The 20,987-nt window shown below is 34.4% G+C and overlaps 1 protein-coding gene and 1 pseudogene across 1 annotated transcript; both read left to right on the top strand.

The window, feature by feature from the left end:
* Positions 1-11: 11 nt before the first annotated feature.
* LOC114406580 lies at positions 12-4,179 on the top strand (annotated as a pseudogene).
* Positions 4,180-14,647: 10,468 nt separating this feature from the next.
* Positions 14,648-17,998, top strand: LOC114405212 (protein sym-1-like). The gene is made up of 6 exons (XM_028367840.1): positions 14,648-14,915; positions 15,791-15,900; positions 16,902-16,996; positions 17,368-17,440; positions 17,554-17,646; positions 17,918-17,998. The coding sequence occupies exons 1-6, from the start codon at positions 14,648-14,650 to the stop codon at positions 17,996-17,998; spliced, it is 720 nt and encodes a 239-aa protein (XP_028223641.1).
* Positions 17,999-20,987: the final 2,989 nt, after the last annotated feature.

Here is a 20,987-nt window from a genome sequence, read left to right on the forward strand (position 1 = left end):
TTTTTTTAAAGCATATTCGTTATTTGTTGGGGAAATAAAAAACTCTTGAGTCCATTTTTTTCTCTTTGTTTCTTTCTTGGCCTTCCCTTCCATTACACCAGCGTCTTCTGCAACTTTCAAAGCAAAACATTTTCCGACACAGTATAAGCGCAATGCATCAACAACCATGAGTCCACGTTTCACCGCTGCATAATTTGAATCCCATGACCCTCTCGTGCATCCTCAGACACAAAATCTTCCCTCCACCCCGCTCCCCCTTCAACCTCTTCATCCAACGGCGATGGAAGAAACCCACCGTCTCCGCCCAAACCCGCTTAGTAGACAGAGTCCGAGAACCCCACTTCGACAAACTCGCTTCCCACCTCAAAAGACTCGACCTTGTCCTCAAAACCCACCCACAATCTCATGCCCGCGCGCAAGCGCGGTCCTTTCATCTCTCTCACCCTCCTCTCCCGCTGGCGAAACATCCTCGGACTCACCGTCCCCGTGGGCCCATTCCTCCACAAATACCCCCACGTCTTCCACGTGTTCGTCCACCCCTTCAGAAAAAACACGTGCTGCAGGGTCACCAAAAGGATGAAAGAATTGACCTTTCTCGAAGGGGTGGTGGTTAAGCAGAATGGAACAGAAGCTGTGAAGAGGGTGAAGAAGCTGCTGATGATGTCCGTGAATGGCACGCTTCGTTTGCACGCCTTAAGGTTGATTAAAAGAGAATTGGGTCTCCCTGAGGATTTCAGAGACTCCATTATTGGAAGGTATGATCGAGATTTCAGATTGGTTGATTTGGAGGTTGTGGCATTGGTTGATTGGGACGCCGAATTTGCGGTGGCTCGGGTTGAGGAATGGAGGGTGAGGGAGTACACTGAAAAGTGGTTGAGTGAGTTCGAGACCAAGTTCGCATTCCCCGTTAGCTTCCCAACCGGGTTTATGTTTGAGAGAGGGTTTAAGGAGAGGCTGAGGAATTGGCAGAGGCTTCCTTACACCATGCCTTACAAGAGGAACGAGGTTGTTCGGGTGAGGACGTGTGGAGGGATCGAGTGGTATGAGAAGAGGGCTGTGGCTGTTCTTCATGAGCTGCTGAGCTTGACTGTGGAGAAGATGGTTGAGGTTGATCGGCTGGCTCATTTTGGAGGGACTTTGGTATCGAAGTTAATGTGCGCGAATTGCTGCTGAGGCATCCTGGTATATTTTACTTGTCTACTAAAGGGAAGACTCTAACTGTTTTTCTTAGGGAAGCTTATGGGAAAGGGGGGTTGGTTAAGCCAAATCCCGTGTATGAGGCATGAAGGAATATGTTGGATCTTGTGTTGTTAGGGTATAGGAAAACCAGACAATTGTTGGCTTGTGATGATGAGTCTAATAAGGAAGAGAGTAATGCTGTAGTATGTGAAGTGAATGAGGAAGGTGAAAGGCAAGGAGATTGGGTGATTCCTTTCTTGGAGAATTGTGAAGAGAATAGATCCCCTTGATCATTTGGTGAAATTGTTAACATGACTTATTGAGTTCATTGCCTTCTGCTTTTGTTACCCTGTGCAATGTTTTATTTGCATTCTGTTGATCATGATATATCACTTGCCATGTGAAATCTCCTGATTGTTGCATGTTCTCCATGCATACTAGCTCTCAAATAACAAACATTTACCATCAAGGCATTTTACACCTGCCCAGTTGGTTCTCTCTCGCAGGACCCATGGCTCCGCTCGTATACTCTACTTTTTGTAGCTCCACTTTTTTCTTTTTACCTTTGATTCAATTTCAAATTGTGAATCATCCTGTGCAAGAGCTATAGAGTTTTTATGTTCATGGAGTTTCTTGCACAAGAGGCTTAGAACATCAGGAAGAACAAGTGTGCTGAAAATCTTCTCAAGAAGAAAGAGGGACTTCAGACTTTTTTACCTCTTCACTGCAGAACAGGTTATGCACTATGCACCTATACAGCAATATTTTACCCAATGTTTTTGTCTTTGGTTGATATTCTACTAACTCAAACTTGTTGGACCAAACGATTATGATATAATGATGTTCAATTTTGTCTTTCCTGTTGTATTAATAGGTGAATTACTCAATATTCGAGGGATTATGTAGCCTTATGCTTCCCCTTGCTTATTTATCTATTGGACTAGATTCTGATCAGTTCTTTGAACATTTTATTAACCTCATGGTTAGAGTTTGAGTCATCACAGATATTGTTATCATTTAGCCATTCTCCTCATTTGTCCATCAAATTTGTTCCATTTGTATTCATTATTTTCTGCTAATTACAATTAATTCATCCTTTTTGAAATTAAATGACCTAGTGAAAGTGGATGCCAGTTAGCTGAAAAACCTATTTTCTGTTCTGATTTAGGCCTTTGGGCCAAAGGACTAATTCATTCTAAAGCTGATAAATAATAAAGTACATTAAGTATTTAACAGTGTACACACTAAGAGCTGATAAATGTTGAAAGACCTTAGCTATTAGCATTATAGGTATCAATTTTTTTTTCTTAGTGATTCTTAAGTGATTTCATCGCTTCAAATCAACTTATCCATGAGTGAAATCTCCTTTTACACACTTCAGTACTTGTGATTTTAAAGTCTTTCAACAATAATGTTGATGTTAGTGTCACATTATACTTCCTACAGGATAATATTTAATTCTTGATTCTGTTTAAGACTTTCAACTTCAAATAGCCTTTGCTTCATCAGATATTGAACTTGTCTTCTAATATTATGCAGATGAAAAATTAAGGCCAACTCTTAACATGTTGAAAAGTGTGGAATTTCAGAAATTTCATGGTGTTATGTTATCTGCCAGTTGGTTAGCTTAGTGCTCCAAGTTGTCTTTCTGTTGTGAGGCATTTTGAACTCACATTTATTGTTAAATAGTCTTATGGTGATGTTATCATGTTAACATGTCATGTTATTAGAGCTTTTGCTTTAGTGGCTTGGCCTAAAGCTTGGGTAAGAAGTTTCTGTGTGTTCAGAGCTGTACCCAAATTTTGTTTATCAGATGATGTGTTACTGACATACTGGTAACATATTATGTCTCCTTAAGGATATTTTAAATCTATTTGGGGATCAAGGACATTTAAATTGTATAATGGATGGGAGGAAGCATTCATTAAGCTCAATGCCTACTTTTTAAGGAGTTGCCTTTTGTCAGGTTAGCTGTCTTGGCCATATACTGTTTCAGTGTAATTTTTATAAAAAAAAATTATTTATGAACAATTAGTATAGGTTTATTTATAAAAAAATGTTGAAACGAGTGAACTTTTTAATCTTGGAATTCTAAATATCCAGCATTTTCCGTTACATAACTGAAAATGCTGGATAATGGGTCTAATGTCCAAAAAGCATGGATTTGTTTGCTTATTTTGAGCATTTACAGGTAGCGAAGATTGTCAAGAATGGGTATATTGGATATTTTTAAATATTCCTGATTTGTTTTTTATTTATTAATTTGCACATGTCCTTTTTATCTGGTTCTTGGATTTGGAGAGTACATTGAAGAAGTTCATGCTGCTGGTAACAGCACAAACTGGAGGACATGGTAATTTTAATATCATTTCCCTATGTTCGTGTTGAATAGCTTGAGTAGTATAATACAACAGAATCACCCCAGCCTCACCCTAAAATTGTTTATAGTTGAACAGCACTTACAAAAAGAAAAGTATGCTCCCTTAATTGGATATTTTTATCTGATCATCTTTGAACAATATTAATGGAACCTGAATTTTGAGATGACAAATGATCTGGATTCCGTTACGTCGGTTGAAGTAAAATTTTAACTGTTAATCACTGTTGTATATCAATTTACTTTAGAATTGATTATTTCATCTTCCAGCGGGATTCTCTAAAAGGTGGTAAGTGGAGCGATGGAGTTAAGATGACCTGAGGAAGTGTAGGGTGTTTGCAAAGACACTTGTTAAATTGAATGGTGTTACCATTGCTCTCCCAAGCAGCCTGATGCTGACCAAAGTTTAGATAAACTCACTTTAGAACCTTTATTTTCTTGAAGCTTAGGCAAGCATCTGGGACTCATGCCTGTGCTTCTAGTTAGCTTGATTGTGTACAATCATGCTAGGACCTATGTTTCAGCATGTATGATAATGATTAATGAATATGATAAGAGCACTAAGAAATGATGGTGCAATGCAACTAGCAAATAATATCTGAAGAAGCCTATGGCTATGATAGTTTATGAAGGTTTTCTTCTCTTTCTCTCCTTGTATTTTGAATGTGAAGTGCTTATGCTGTGACTAGGATGCATATGTATTTAATTGTAGATTGTAAATTGTAGATTGGATTAGATGTCTCCGGTAACATCACTGATTTGCACTTTGATCCGTTCAAGTTACATTCTTATTGTAGATCAAGGTGTTCTTAGGGTATTTATGAGGGTTTAACTTTTAAAAGGGAAAGGAGAGGACGATCTAAATTTTCTAACAAATATTTTTTAATTTGATATTTTTAAAATAAAAAATAATATATTAACATAAACTTAGGGTCCCTTGGATAGAATAAAATGAAATGGAATGAAAGTTAATTGAGATGAAAGTTTTTAATTAAAAGTGAGAGTCTCACTTTATTTTACTATTAATTTCTTTTCAACTTTTTTTTACTACAAACAAAACGGATCCTTAATGTGTTAATTTATTTTATAAATATCATATAGTTTTCTCATCATTTTAGAATATTTGTTACCTCCTTTATTTTCTTTTAAAACTCAACTTCCAGACATATCCGACTGGGCCATTATGTATGTCTTTGCTACTATTCGGAAACCAAACACTATTAAAAGTAATAGTGAAAATGCGTATAAACGTATTACCAAAAGTTATAAAATGTGTATAAAAACATAGGTAGTCATTGCTGTGGAGTTTTATGAGAGATGCGGAAGCGAAAATTTGCACATCAGGAAACAATTTTATATAAAGAGAAAATGGCTTGCATGAAGAAGTTGGCTGCTAAACTAATATATATATATAGTCTTTTTGATAACCTCTCTTATAGTCTTTTTGGGTCTTCTGCCTCGAATTGTTTGTCTTCTCTCCATCTGGCCTACTCTCCATCTGATTGACGTTGTTGTATTGTTGTTAGGGGGAAAATAATAGGAGGTTTTTCGGTTTATGTAGACTTTTAGTTATCATGACGTTTGAATTGTTAAAAAAAGTCCATCATTGATCATTTCAAGTAGCTCTGATGTAATATTAATATTAATTTGTATACATTGATAAAGAAAGTATAGAATTTTTTTTTTAAGTTCGACATCAGTACTTTTAAGTTGCATATTTATTTCATTGTGATAAATAATCTATTTAGTAGTAATAAGCATATGTGAAATTTCGGACTCCAATATAAGTTACAAATAGCATAATTTTAATTTATATATTAAACTAAAATTTGGTCCATTGGTAATGGTAGTATAATTAGAGAGAAAGAGTGGGGATTCAAATTCCAAACATCCTACTTAGTGCGTTTGGTTTATTGTTTAAATACTCTCAAATGACCCTTGAATTAAAAATTATGAATTTATATTTCTCACAAAATTTACTTAAAAATGTGTGTACATAAAATTAAATAATTAGGAGTGACAATTCTAGAAAAAACATGATATTACATTTTTACTACTTTCTATTCCCATCATTTGATTTGTAGCTAAAATAAATGACTCCCATGTTGTTGAAATGGAAGACATTTCTTTTTGTATTGTAATATTAAAATAAAGTTGATGTTATGCTTTTCTTTGTTTCAGTCAGATTACTCTGGTATAGATAAGTATCACCCATTTTTCTAAAAAAAAGTTTAAACATGGAATTAGTTATAATTGCTTATTTTTAGGTGTGTTAAGAAGTGTCAAGTTTGATTTTATAAATTCCTTTACATTTTGTTGTTTCTTATATTGATGTCTTTATCAGTGCTTAGTTTGCTTTTAGATTGAATTTTTTTTTTTTGCTTTTGATCAAATTTTTTCAATCTCTTATTTTTAACTATGCATAGTCAACTTGATTATTATAAGATATAATTATTTTTCTTGATCGATTATATCAGAGGATGTTGTACTTTTTTCACATTTGAAAAATATATATATATATATATATATATATATATATATATTAATTATTGTCTCACACCTTCAAAGACTAAATAGGTATTTACTCATATTTTAAAGATCAAGTTCGCACAATTAAAAGCTAAAAATATTTATAACCAACCAAATCAAGCAAATTTTATTATGATTTCCAGTATAAAAAAATTCTTCTTTGTGAAATGTTTTCTTGCTGAATAAATCAATACACATAAATCAGATAGTTAGGTTTATCAACTAACACTATAAAACAGTTTTATATTATTATTCAATTATAAATCATCATTTGAATTATTTTAAGACAACTCATCTAAAAAAAAATGTTAATAACACACTCTCTTTTATGATTGATTGAAATTTCTTAAAAATTACTCAAAAAAATCATGAGTCCCACATCTTATTTATTCTCATGATCTTTTAGTTTCGAGCCAATCAGCCTATCATAGAGTGCTTGTTACGAGGAAAGAGTTAAAGAGAGTGGCAAATTTATTGTAGAGGGACACATTTATAAACAATTTACGCATCAGGATCCCTTTTGAAAAAAATTGCAGGGGGGTCTGTTTTTCATTTGATGCCGCCAGCTGCATCAGCAACTCCATGGATGCCGCCAGCAGGAGAAGCGATTCACCTTGTGAAGCCGCCAGCAGGAGAAGCGAGAAAGCAGTCCCGCCAGCAACACGGGCGAGATGCTCCACCTAGGACTCATGCCGCCATTCTTCTTGGCGATACTTGCTGAGTAGGCACTGATGCCGCCAGCAATAACAGCGACATACACCACTAGGGCAATCTCGCCAGTGCTAACGGCGAGATGCTCCACGTAGGAGATTGGTTACGCATGCTCTCCCTGTTCATGACGAGACTAAAGCTAAGGTCTGAAAGCAAGTTAGGGTTCAAAGGCTACCTGTAGATGTTCACATGCATTGCAGGTTAGGGTTCAGAGGCTACACCTGTAGATTATTCACATGCATTGCAGGTTTTAGGATCACATGCATACAGTGTAGATTCAGAGGCTCACATGTATGACTTCGGGGAAAATTTTGCATGCTTTTAATAATGGCAAGACACAAGTAGTTTTTGTTTAAATAGAGTAGGATACAACTTCAAATTTCACACGCTTTGTTAGAAGTTTATTTTTGGTTCAAGTTACTTCATTTCATCTTCAACTTCAAAGTTCTATTGAAAGTAAGGATCTTTTTAATTTATTTTAAGGAATAAAGGAGAAAGAAAAATACTGGTTGTTTGAAGAGAGAAAGAAAAGGCTGAAATTTCACACGCTTTGTTAGAAGTTTATTTTTGGTTCAAGTTACTTCATTTCATCTTCAACTTCAAAGTTCTATTGAAAGTAAGGATCTTTTTAATTTATTTTAAGGAATAAAATTTTATTGAGTCAAATTTTTAGAAGCATTATTTGATGCTGTTTCAACTTAATTTTTTTAATAATTTGTATCATTTACAAATTGTTTATTTTGAAGTAATTAATTTTGTGGTTAAAATCAAATTTGAAGCTGAAATTTAAGTGTAACAAATTTTTTAATTATATTTTGTATTTGAAAATTATTACCACTAATTATTTCAGCCTTAAGAATATATTTATATGTGATAGTTGCAAATTTTGAACTTGAGGAATTTTTCAAAAATTATTTAATTAGTGTAATAATTTTTTTTAGAATAAAATATGAATGTCTAGTTTAAGTTTAATAGAACAAGAAAATAAATATTTTTATTTTTATGATTGACAAAATATTAGTTGAAGTAATAAATTTATTTGTTAGACTAAAAATTGAAGGTAAAGTTTAAGTGTAATAATTTTTGGAATTAGAATTGTTATTTTAAAATTATTATCAGTAATTATTTGTAAGCGTCTTTGTTCATGGTTTTTGTGGCTTAGAAATTTGACGTGTGACCCTTCGGGTTATAAGCTTTTGTTGATGCTATTTCTGACTTACAAATATTTAGAGGTGAGTCTTCGACTTTTGGAAGTTACGGAAATTTTTTAGAAATATTTAATTCGAGTAATAATTTATTAGAATTATTTAATTGGAGTAATAATTTTTTCTGACTTACAAATAATGTTTTTGTTAAGGAAATTTTAATAGTGCAAGCAAATACATTTATTAATTGTTATCATTCACAAAATATTTAATTGAAGTAATAAATTTTTTTTTAGACAAAAAATTAATACGTGAAGTTAAAGCGTATTAATTTTTGTAATTAGGTTTTTTACTTTGAAGTTATTTTTTAATAATGTTTAATTATTTAGAAGCATTTGTTAATGGGTGGACAGGTGTTACAAATAATTACATGATTCCCTTATAGTTTTTTGAAGTTAGAATGAAATTTTAATCTGTAGTTTAAGTTTAAGTTTAACTTTAATTTAGTAGATGCAGCAAGCAAATACACTTATTTATTTTAAAAAGAATGTTGTTATGATTAATTATTTTTAATTTTGTTGATGTAGGTATATCATGAATTCAATTATTACAGTGTTGTATTTCAACGGAAGAGTATACGAAGACAATGATAGTGTAATATTTGAAGGCAGTAAAAAGGCGATTCAGATTAAACACGGAATTAGTTTCAATGCTTTGAAAAAAAAATTGGAGATAAGGTAAAGTTAGAAAATAATGAAATTATTTCTACTATAAGTTGTAGATTTTTAGTTTCAGGAAAATATGTTGCGTTGCAAATTTGTGATGACGAAGATGTTGAAACTATGATCGAAAGTTTTCAACAACAACAACAAATTTCAGTTCTAGAATTGTACGTAGAAAAGGATGTTGCTGGTGGTTCTATATTTCATGTTGCAAATTCTGTTACGTCATGTGGACGTAATGTATCTCATCATGAGTCAGAACTGCCAAGAAATATAAGCAATTTACATGTTGATGAAGATGATGATGATGATGATGATTATCTTGCATCTAACTCATACGTTGAAGAGTCTTTCGATGAAGATGATAGTGATGATGGAATATCTGATATAGACGATGAAGTCACTGACATCGTTGAACCAGTTTCAATTGTTCACCCAAGCGAAGGTAAATGTTTGTGAAATACAAAATTAGTTGAATACATCTATCTTTTTATGAGAATTGTATTTAATGGTAACTAAATAGGAGTAGTTTGTTGACGTGATTTTTTTTATAAATTATTAGGTGTACCAGAAATTCAAAATCCATTTTGGAATGATGCTATGCATTATAATAATATCAATTGGAGTCATCCGAACGAGGAGGACATTTGTGGTCTGGACATGCCAACGACTTTTAATGTTGGACAAGAATTATATGTTGGCATGAATTTTGACAGTAAAGATGCGGTAAAAAATGCACTGAAACAATATGTGATGAAGGTGCATCAAAGTTTTAAGGTTGTTGAAACGAAATCACACAAATATATCGTTTGTTGCCCCAACAACACCGAAGAGTCTCCTTGCCCTTTTATATGAGGGCAATTTTATCCAAAAAAACTAATGCATGGAAAGTGACACAATGGGGTGGACCGCACACATGTCTAAATATGACTATGACACAAGACCATGAGAAGCTTGATTCAAATTTAATTGCAACTTGCGTTGTAGGTACGTTTTTTATGTTCATATTATCCTACTTTTGTGTTATTTGTTATTTTAATTTGTAATTTTATTTAATTATTTGAATTACAGGCATGATCAGAGAAGATCCATCAATAAAAATTTCTTTGATTCAAGAAAGGATAAATAATGAATTTTCCTATAAGGTTTCATACATAAAAGCATGGATGGCCAAACAAAAGGCGATTGCAATTGAATATGGCGATTGTGAAAAGTCGTATGCGAAACTCTCGTCATGGCTAACACACATGCAAAATCATTCTCCTGGCTCTTACTTTCAAATATTACATGACGATTTTATTGTTGGTAATAAGGTGAGTCGCGAACATCGTCAGTTTCATAGAGTATTTTGGGCATTTGGTCAATGCAAAGAGGCTTTTAAGTACTGTAAGCCAATCATACAAGTTGATGGCACACATTTATATGGCAAATACCGTGGGACCCTGTTAATGGCCACATCGCAAGATTGAAATGGTGGTGTTCTTCCTCTAGCATTCGCCGTGGTCGAAGGCGAGACGCTAACAGCTTGGTCATGGTTTTTGGCCCACTTGCGTGAACACGTCACAGATAAGAATGGAATTTGTCTAATATCTGATCATCACGCGAGTATAAAGTCTGCTGTCGCTAACGAAGCACTTGGTTGGCAACCTCCCCACAGTTATCATGTGTACTGCGTCCGACACATAGCCAGCAATTTCAATCGTAAATTCAACAACGCGAAACAAAAAGAGATGTTCAAGAAATTGGGTAAGGTTTATTTTATACATTAATTTAATTTGAGTTTCATGTCTACGTACAACTTTTGATGATAACAAATTTGATGCAGCATATACTCCTTGCAAGCATGTGTTTGATCAAAACTTAGAAAAAATATATGAATTGAGTCCAGCCATAGCAAGATGGATTGATCGCATTTCAAAGAAAAAATGGAGCATGGCTTACGATACATCTGGACGACGATATGGTCACATGACAACCAACCTATCAGAATGTGTGAATAAGGTGTTGAAAGATTGTCGCAGCATTCCAATAACAACATTGGTCAAGTCAACATGTAGTAGGTGCCGAAAGTACTTTGTTGATTGTGGTCGCCAAGCCCAAAGACAATTAAGAGAAGGCCAAGTTTATTGTTCTAAGCTTGTTACAGAACTTAGGAAAAATCAAGAACAAGCTTGTTCGCACATCGTTCGCGTGTATGATATCCACTCGACAAGTTTTGAAGTAGAGGAGACCTTCAATCCTATAACGCAACGTGGCGGGCAAAAATGGGCAGTTAACTTGAATGGTCATTATTGTCAATGCGGAAGGTATTCTGCGCTTCACTATCCATGTTCACACATTATTGCAGCTTGTGGTTACGTGAGCATGAACTACTACCAATATATAGATGTTATTTACACCAATGAGCACATCTTAAAAGCATACTCCGCACAGTGGAGGCCTCTTGGGAATGAAGTGGCAATTTCTCCTTCTGATGAGGCATGAACACTAATCCCTGACCCAACTACGGCAGCTCCCCATGCATATCTGTCACATTCTTCAAAGTCACGTAAAAATTGAAGGTACCTTAGCGAAACTTTGTTACTGCTTTTGTCAACGAACAAGACACCTCCAATGAATCTCAGTATCCATGTACGGGCAAACCTTCGTACCTGTTCTTCGTCGTCGTCGTTATTTATTTGTGCAAAATGGTGAGCCAGCCAACTTAATTTAACCACACTACCTTTAATTTCACCTTCTTGTGGTCTGACTCCCAATAATTCCTCACATAAATCAGCCCAATCAAGATTTGTTGGACCGATTAATGGTAAATCATCCACACTTATACCTAACAATACAGAGACGTCTTGGAGAGTAATAGTACACTCTCTGCATCTCATGTGAAACGTATGTGTTTCCGGCCTCCATCTTTCTATCAGAACACTAATTAATGAGACATTTATTTTTAAGTACCCCATCTTGATAATCCAGGCGAAATCAGATTGTAGAAGCAAAAGGGAAAATTTGCTCTGGAATTTGTTCTTCCCCTTGATACGTGAGGACAGCTCGTCTGATATGTAATTTCCGATCTTCTTCCCCATTCCAAACATGTTCTGAAACATGCTTAGGTTGCATCCATAATACATCAGTATCGATGAGGCCAGACTTAATGTTAATATGTGATGAAGATGATGATGAAGATGTCATTGCTACTGCAAAATAAAATATAATACAATAAATTCACAAATCAATTTATACATTATTTGTAGATAATATAAATTAAATTAAACTACGCACATTTATAAAAATATTATTAAATATATAACAATTAATTTGAAAAAAAATCAAAATGGCCAATTTTTAATATATTCTATAGATAAATTAAAATACATGTGAAGAAAACTTTAAATAAATAATTTTTTTCTACAATTAACAAAAAAAATAATTGAATAAAATATGGACTAACAAATTATTTATAATACAAACAAATATTGAAATGCAAAAAATTATTTAAACAATATATATACAAAAATAATAATAATGTACAATGTATCATATATTTAATAACGTAAATTTCCTAAAATAAATAATATTAACCTACAAACTAAAACTAACACTATCTTATCATATATATATATATATATATATATATATATATATATATATATATATAACTAAAAACTAAAAATAATTAACTCAAACAATATTAACTTATCAATTCATTTATTTAAAACTATACTATTTATATATAACATACAAAAATATAACACTAATAAGACAAATTTACACGTCTCTAATATTACAATTATTTATTTACGTGTGGAATGTTTAATTTTACAAAAACTACAAATTTATGTCTACCTAAAATTTACAAATATGTACCTAAAGCTAATATTAATTTATGCCTAATATTTCTACCGCTACCTAATATTACCTGTGCCTAATATTTCTAAGGCTAATATTAAGTGTGTCTAATATTTTTAAACCTCATGGAACCTTTGGCTGTGGCTTACTAAAGTATTATATATATATATATATATATATATATATATATATATATATATATATATATATATATATATATATATATCACATATAAAATATCTAAAAATATATACTACAAACTAAATAATCTTTTCATACTAACTAACCTAACCTTACAATACCTATTAATCCTAATTAACCTAAACTTACAATACCTATTAATACTAGCTAACCTATTATTTTTATAATATTAACAACAGAATATATAAATCATAATATATAAATGTTATTTGAGAAAATCACTTACCAGGAATTATGGAAGAGAAAAACTCAGCAAAAGCAAAGGAACAAAAGCAAAGGAACCAGCACCAGCAGCGTAGACACTCAATGAAACTCTGCAAAAGCAAAGGAATTATGGAATTACGTGTGAAATGCTTAAATTTTTACAGCTAGCTAATATTACAAAAACACAAAATTTACGCCTGTCCTAAAATTTACAAATATATAATTAAACCTTAAATTAACTTGTGCCTAATATTTCCTACAACTAGCTAATATTACGTATATTATGTGTGCCCAGTATTTCTAAAGCTAATAATAAGTGTGGCTGAATAAAAATATTTCTACAACTACCTAATATTACATGTGTCTAATATTTCTACAGCTAGCTAATATTAATATATTACGTGTGCTTCCCTAATATTAAGTATATTACATGTGCCTAATATTTCTAAAGCTAATAATATTATATCACATATATAATATCTAAAAATATATACAACAAACCAAACTAACTAACCTAACCTTCAAATATCTATTAATACATAAAAATTAAAAACAGCATAGTGACTAACCTAACCTTATAATATATATTAATCCTAATTAACCTAAATTTACAATACCTATTAATACTAACTAACCTAATATTTTTATAATATTAACAACAGAAATTATAAATCAGAATATATAAATCTTATTTAAGAAAACCACTTACCATAATGAATTATGGAAGACAAATACACAACAAAACAATGGAAGTGCAGCACACACGTACACACTCTCACTCACACTCACTGAAACTCAATAAAGGAGAAAGAAGAAAGCTTGGAGAAGAGAAGATAAGTTTGCGTAAAAATTTAAGATGCTGGAGGTTAATTTTATAGAAGGAAATGTAAAGAAGCAACGGTCAAAAACCTAAGTTAAGCCTACTCTGTGTTTTCAATCATGCATGCAACCCTAATACTAGAAAAGTTGTAACCCTAAACTACCATCTGTTGCAAGCTATCACGAGATGCACAGCATCTGCTGCAAGCACCTGTATCGCCAGCAGAGAAAGCAGAATGGGGGAGGGGGTGTATCGCCAGCACTGTAGGCGAGTCCCACATGGACTGTGTCGCCAATCCAAGAGGCGACACTCTCCTCTCTCCTCTCCTACGTGGCCCCTGTGTCACCAATGCAGGAGGCGGCACTTTCCTCTCTCCGCCTGTGATGCCAATGCCAGTGGCGGGTTCACCTATGCCGCCAGTGACTATGGCGGGTTCACCTTTGCCGCCAATGGCTATGGTGGATTCCACCCATATAACAGACCTCCTCCGTTAATACTTTTAAAACAGACCCCAATCCGTAAATAGTTTTTAAAACTGACCCCCTAAGGTAAATTTGCCTACAGAGAGTATTGTTAGTATTCATCTTATTTTTAAAATTAACCAAAACTTAAACTTATAATCTATTTTAATTGGTTAAGTAAAATGGATGAATTATTATACATCTTTAACACCATCTTCAATTACCATCAAGATCAAACAAAAAACTCAACAAACTTAGTGAATTGTGACTCGATAAGTAACTGTGTAAAAGTTTTTACAAATGGATGTCCATTTTTCTCATAGTATATAGAGCTTGTTCACTGGTTGGCACCAAGGTGCAGAGTCAGTGTAGCGTTTAGTCTACACAAAATCACATATCCTTCGACTCACAGACACAGACACAGCAAAAAAATCCTTTTGAATTGAACAAAGTAAATGTCGTATGGAGGAACATTATGCCCACACGCGCACAAATTCCTTCTCTTGCCCATTGCCTTCAACCATTGCCGTCAAAACACCACTCGCCTTCAACAATTTCAAACTCTCACTCCGCTCCACTCTCAGTCCCTTCCTTTCAACTTCAACAACTCCGCCACGCCCTTCAAACCCACCCTCCCCCTCCTCTCCGCCCTCCCCAACGACGGCTTCGGCGGAAGCGGCCCACGTGGCGGCGGTGGCGGTGGCGGTGGCGGAGGCTCTGACGGTCCGAATTCCGGCGGCGGAGGCGATGGAGGAGACAAGTAGTCCTTCTTGTCATGGTAAACAAAAAATTCATAACTCTCAATATATACCCTACTTTCTATGGTTATGTTATGTTTTCATTATGTGTCCTTCATTTTTTTAGTGTAAGCCCATTTATCTTCTTTTGAGTGTGTGCAAAACTCTTACTTGCATGTTTGGTTGGTTTAAAGTTTGCAAACTTAAGTTTGACTCAAATAAGGGTGTGTTTGTTTTACTGTTTTAATCCGTCAGCATGTGTTTCGATGCACCATTTTGTGAGAAACAACAAATTGTTACTTCTCCTTGAACGTACTTTTGTAGCTTGTTCAACGAAAAAACAAATACACACCGAGTTTTTTTATAAACGTACTTTCAAGGTTCATGCGACGGAAGTCCAAACATGCATTGACTTTGCAAAAGCAACCCAAGTCTAGCTTCTACAAAAATGAGTTTCCAGGCAAAATTTTAACATGCAAATGTACTTTTGAGGGTAACCAAACATGTCACAAATTGAGCTTACTGTCCAAAAGTACGTTCAGCATCCAAAAGTACTTTTTAAACCAAAACATACCCTTAGACTTAGTGCGTGTTTGGTTTCACCTTGAACTCACAATTGAAACACTAGTTAACGTGATTTTATGTAATTTTTCACATCTTTAATTCCTCGTTAAGGAATTGATTTTGAGTTGAAGCAACTCTATGTAGCTTTTGCGTTTGATAAAAATCTTATACTGAGTTTTGCTACTAACTCATTTTTATAACAAGAATATTCAAACATAAAGCATGTCACTTCAAAATCCATTTGGTCAACGCCCATCCAAATACACACTTACATCTGAATATAGCTTTCTTTTGAAGATCTAACATGGTTTTACTACAGGTACTTGGCTCTTCTTGGAAAACACCCTGTTGCCGTGAAAGCTCTAACATCTGCAATTTTGAATCTAATTGGAGATTTGTTATGCGAGGTATTACACTAATTCAAAATGTTTTGGTTATGTCTCATCACAGTTTGAAAATGTATGATATACGTAGAAACAATTTTTGCGTAGAATAGAGTATTTATTTTATTTTTATGTTACTTGAGCATGGCTCAACTGCTCTGTTCTATGTTAATTTGCCAGCTTGTGTGTGGTCAAAGAACTGGACTATGCAAAGTTTCCCCTAGAATTTAAGAGCGTCAGGGAAGATGGAATTATGCTCAAATTCGTGGAATCAAGAGTTGTTTGGAATAAGGATGTGACATTATGAATGAAGACTATGGAACCAACATTTAAAGAAATCCAAACAACATCAGATTTGCATTGTTTATATAGAACATTCATGATAATTTCGCCATAAACTGAAAGTGCTAGTTAGAAAATATTTTGAACATTGAGTTTAAGCTACATTCAGGAAAAGAAATGCCTTGATGGTGGGGTTGGCTTATCAAGTTACTAATACATTGATTTGGATTCCCTCTAAGTAGTGCAATGTTACTGCTAATTACCTTCCAACGAAAAGCATACATGTTTAGCCCTGCCAAGTCATTTGCTCAAGATCGTCTGGTTTAAATTACTTAACAGGAGTGACAGACTGCTGAACTACTGTCAAACTAACTGATAGTCCTTAAGATGATAGATACGTGCAATATATTAAGCTCCAATTTCAACAAAGAACTGGGCGTTACTGGATGCCCTACTTTATGTCTATGTCTTATGTATCTTCTGTTATTTTCACAATTTATTAGTGGGATTCCTCTTTTTTTTCTTTTGAATTTTTATCTCTGGCTTACATGACATTTTGGTCTATCCTCTTTGCTTATGGCGTCAAGCCTGATGTGACATTATATTTGAATTTGATTCTAAATGGATTATTATTTTAGGCCAATACATGCAATACTTAATTTACTTTTCAAAGCATTGTATGTCTATGCATTCATTTATATATGTCCATTTTTTTTTTATAAATTTAAACTTATTTTCTGCAGCTTGTGATAGACAAAGTGCCATCACTGGATTTCAAGAGGACATTTGTCTTTACTTTTCTTGGTTTTGCTTTAGTGGGTCCAACATTGCATTTCTGGTAATGCTCTAGAATCTATTTTGTTATGCCTGAAAGTAGACTCTTTTTTTATAGTCTATTAATTATGAATTTTTTTATAAATTATAATACTTTAATAATAAATAATGTAATGACATTCCAATGGCAGTAATCATAAATGCAATATGTTCTTAGGTCCTGGGTGTAGTTTTTTTTTTATAATATAGTAAATATTTATTCATTCCTAATGAATATTATTAGAAGAATCCAATGAAGATTGATTTCTGATATTTATGATGTGTATGTTTAGGAGGTATTTCACATATATCACGGTCACAGGAGTTTGAATGAAGGCTCAATAATTGTTAAGTCTCATTCCCTTGTCTTTCCTGACATTTGCTTTGGATCTATAGGTATTTGTATATGAGTAAATTGGTTACACTTCCTGGAGCATCAGGTGCCCTTTTGCGGCTTGTACTTGATCAGGTGGGATATTCCCATTGGTCCCCCATTCCACTGTCTATTATCACTTTGTATCAATTATTGATTTTGTGCTTGTGTAATAATTTAATTTTGAATGCTATGAAATATTTTCACAGTTCTTATTTTCACCCATATTCAGCGGAGTTTTCTTATCTACATTGGTGACACTGGAGGGAAGCCCATCACAAGTTGTACCCAAGCTTAAACAGGTGGGTGTAAACAGTATTGTTTAACTTGTACGTGCTTGTAAAACCAAGCATTCACATGCACACACTGAAATCAGTAAAATAGAGGTATCTTTGGTTATGTTTGCTGACACTTGCAGAAGGATATTTATTAATTTACCACCCAGCTTGCTTTTGTTGTTGATAGTATGCACTGACCATAGCATCTACAATTTTCTTAGAAGTTCTTAGATTTGCTTCTCCATTTTTTTTTTAATGTTATTGTTGATTTTAAAATATATGGACATAATTTCAGGTCCTTGCTGCTAATGTTATTGCTTTGATGTGGAATATTATTCTCTCATTTATGGCACATAAAGAGGTTCTTACAAAATAGGTAATTTTATGTTCCAGCTCTTTGACCTTACAAATTCAAGTATGCATGTGGGTATGAGACAAGAAGAAAAGGTTTCTTTCTGTTACTAGTAAATAGGCACTGTCATGTTCTCTCTTCCATTTTTTTATTAGATGCAATAAACTACTCATTTGTAGGCAAATTGACCAGAGGGGGTTAGTTTTACAAACTAATTCCCCATCTGGGTCTGTTTTGAAACAATTTCCGGAGGGGGTCCCTTTTTATACGTAACTCGCCATGCATGCTGGCAAAACATGTATGGGACACGACACATGAAAAGGATTTCGCCATTTGCAGTTGCGAAATGGCATGAGTGTTCCGCCAGTCAAACTGGCGATACCAGCAGCGACATGGCAGTGACGTGGAGAGGGTTTCGCCAATGCCAATGGCGAAACACCTCAAGTCAGGGGTAGGCGCGTAGAGCAGGCTAGGCGTGCAGTGCAGCAGGTGCAGGTGTAGCCAATGCCAATGGTGAAACACCTTCTTGCTTCAACCTCATCCTCTCAACTTCCCCTGTAGCCGCATGCAGCAAATCCCAAGTGGTCTTCACAGAGGACAACTTGCAAACACCATCTGGGCTACCGTGGCTCGACCCTTTGCCATAACTACACTCACTTCCAAACGCGCAAAGTGTGGATTGAGGAGAACCAGACACAAACTGACCCTGCAATAAAGCCAAAATAATTACAAAAAATTAGAAAGAAAACTCCGAAATAACACTCAGAGCCCCACACCAAACAAAAGAGAAAGAAAGACAAGAGTTATATATCATACCACAGCCTCGGTGTCAGGTTGAAGAGAGGAGCGAGTCAAGTGGCGAGTTAACTCGGCAACAAGTTGCTCTTCCTCGTTGCTCTCGGTCTCGCTGGAGCCACCAACGGTGGAATCAACGGGAGAACTGTACGGGAACAAAACGGCATTGTTAGACAAAGGTGAAAACTTTGCTTCAAAGGGTATCGGAAATACGACAACATCATCGTCGGCGAGGAATTGCGGCGACAGCCAAAACTCGTCATCGTCCAAATTCTCAGCCATGAGGATAGAGAGAGAAAAAGAAAAGAAAAATATAGAAAGAGAAAAAGATCTTTTGGGATGAGACAGATCTCTGCGCAACCTACTACACCTATGCCTACCTCATGTGTTTCGCCAATGCCAATGGCAAAACACCTTCCACATCAGCGCTATCTCGCCAGCATGAATGGTGACTCACTTTGTCGCCAACATGTTTGGCAGAACCAGTGTAAAAAAGACCATGTGTGTAATTTGTTTCAAAATGGACCCGTTTTGGGAAACTGTTTGTAAAATAAACCCTATTAGGTCAATTTGCCCTCATTTGTACACAAAAACATCCATTGTCATGTACCAAGAGGAATGTAGAACAACTGAACAAGGATTCTTGAACATTAAATTTTGTCTTAAATAAAACTACAATCAAACTTATTTTATCTAAGCACCTATTGGAAATTCCTAAGAACTTTCTAAGGATATCTGCTTTATTAAATAGTTGTGAATGTTTCCTATACAACTTTTTTTGAAACTAAAAATAAAATGAAAACAAGGTGGTGTTTCTGTAATTAAAAATGAACAGAAAATGAAACAATTTTTTTTCAAACCAAAAGACCCTAGGAAATTATAAAGTTACAATTTGCTAAAATATCCATAAAGTTCACCACCTTTCAACAAAGAATAATTAGTAACCTTGCCTCGGTGACTCAATCTGTAATGCCAAGCAAGAACCTTCCTTTAATATGATTTTAACAGATTTACCTTTTTATTAAGAAATCCTATAGTTCTTATGGATATACAATGTTGTCTTTGTGTTTTCAATCTTTTTACTTTATAGCTTTGCTGAGTATACACAATGCTGCAGTAATTCCTTAATAGTTTACAGTACTAATCAGTTTTATGTCCATTGATCATTCTTCAGAGTTCAGATAAAGAGCTTGGAAAGAGGCTGCATGAGCTGTATTCAAATATTTTAAATGTTTCGTAATTTACATGAACATTAAGACTAGCAGTTGCAAATACTCGCATGTAGAATTTTTGTATGCACTTTCATCAATGCAGGCTTCGTCCTTGTGTTTCCTAGGATTCTATATCATTGAGACCATACAGGAGGTTTTTGTTGTTTTTGTTATTGTTGTTGTTGTGTTGTTTAATTGTGTTTTTTATCCCAACGGTTTGGTCTGTTGAATTCTGATCTTAGTTTGAGTTAAGTCCCTTTATTTTTAAAATTTATCCCTGCGGTTTTGTCTGCGTAAGCATAGTCCATTTTACAAAACTTCATAGTCTAACAGTTATTTGGGTTTGGACCTTGTTTGGTGGTATTGGGCTACTAACAGGCTTGGCCTCCTCTTCAAGGCTATTGCTCCCTACACTTCCCCGTTGCTCTCTGCACTTCCTTTTTGCCTTCCAGAATGACCAATTCGGAAGGTCTAAAAATATTTTGGAAAGAGTGTCGGAATCAACTTGGGAAGTGCAGGAAGTAACAGCCCCTCTTCAATACATAAGCTGGTATCATTGTAAGTTTGTAACTAGGTTAAATTAAATGCTTGTAAACACACTCTTAACAACCTCCAATTGTGGAACCACCTTAAATTTAATTTGTATAATTGTATAAAAGCAGAGCATGGGGGCTAACAATGATGGGAAAGTGTTTTTATTTTGTTTGAATAGAAGAGAGGGATTAACATGCGGCCCAATGTTAATAAAGACTAGCATGGCATGGGAACAACTATCAAGGCGGATATGAAATTAATTGCATGACTTTTAAAGAGTTAGCCTATTTCCTTACTTTTTTCTCAAACACGTCCTTGGCCATTGTTTTTATTTTTTGTGAGCTTAAGGGCAACAACCCAATGTCCATGGCCATTGTTTTATAGCAGTTACTTTGGTCACCCAACATTTTTGCTCAGATACCCAACAACCAAGGTGAAAGGGCTAAAATATCTTTCATCTATTGTTTACTATA

Source organism: Glycine soja, chromosome 3 (genome assembly GCF_004193775.1).
Source record: "Glycine soja cultivar W05 chromosome 3, ASM419377v2, whole genome shotgun sequence".
In the NCBI taxonomy this organism is placed as follows: domain Eukaryota; kingdom Viridiplantae; phylum Streptophyta; class Magnoliopsida; order Fabales; family Fabaceae; genus Glycine; species Glycine soja.

Coding starts and splice junctions, on each gene's coding strand:
- LOC114405212 (XM_028367840.1), top strand. CDS start 14,648: ATGTCGTATGGAGGAACATTATGCCCACACGCGCACAAATTCCTTCTC. Junction 15,901..16,901: donor TTGGAGATTTGTTATGCGAG/GTATTACACTAA, acceptor TATTTTCTGCAG/CTTGTGATAGACAAAGTGCC. Junction 16,997..17,367: donor GGTCCAACATTGCATTTCTG/GTAATGCTCTAG, acceptor TTGGATCTATAG/GTATTTGTATATGAGTAAAT.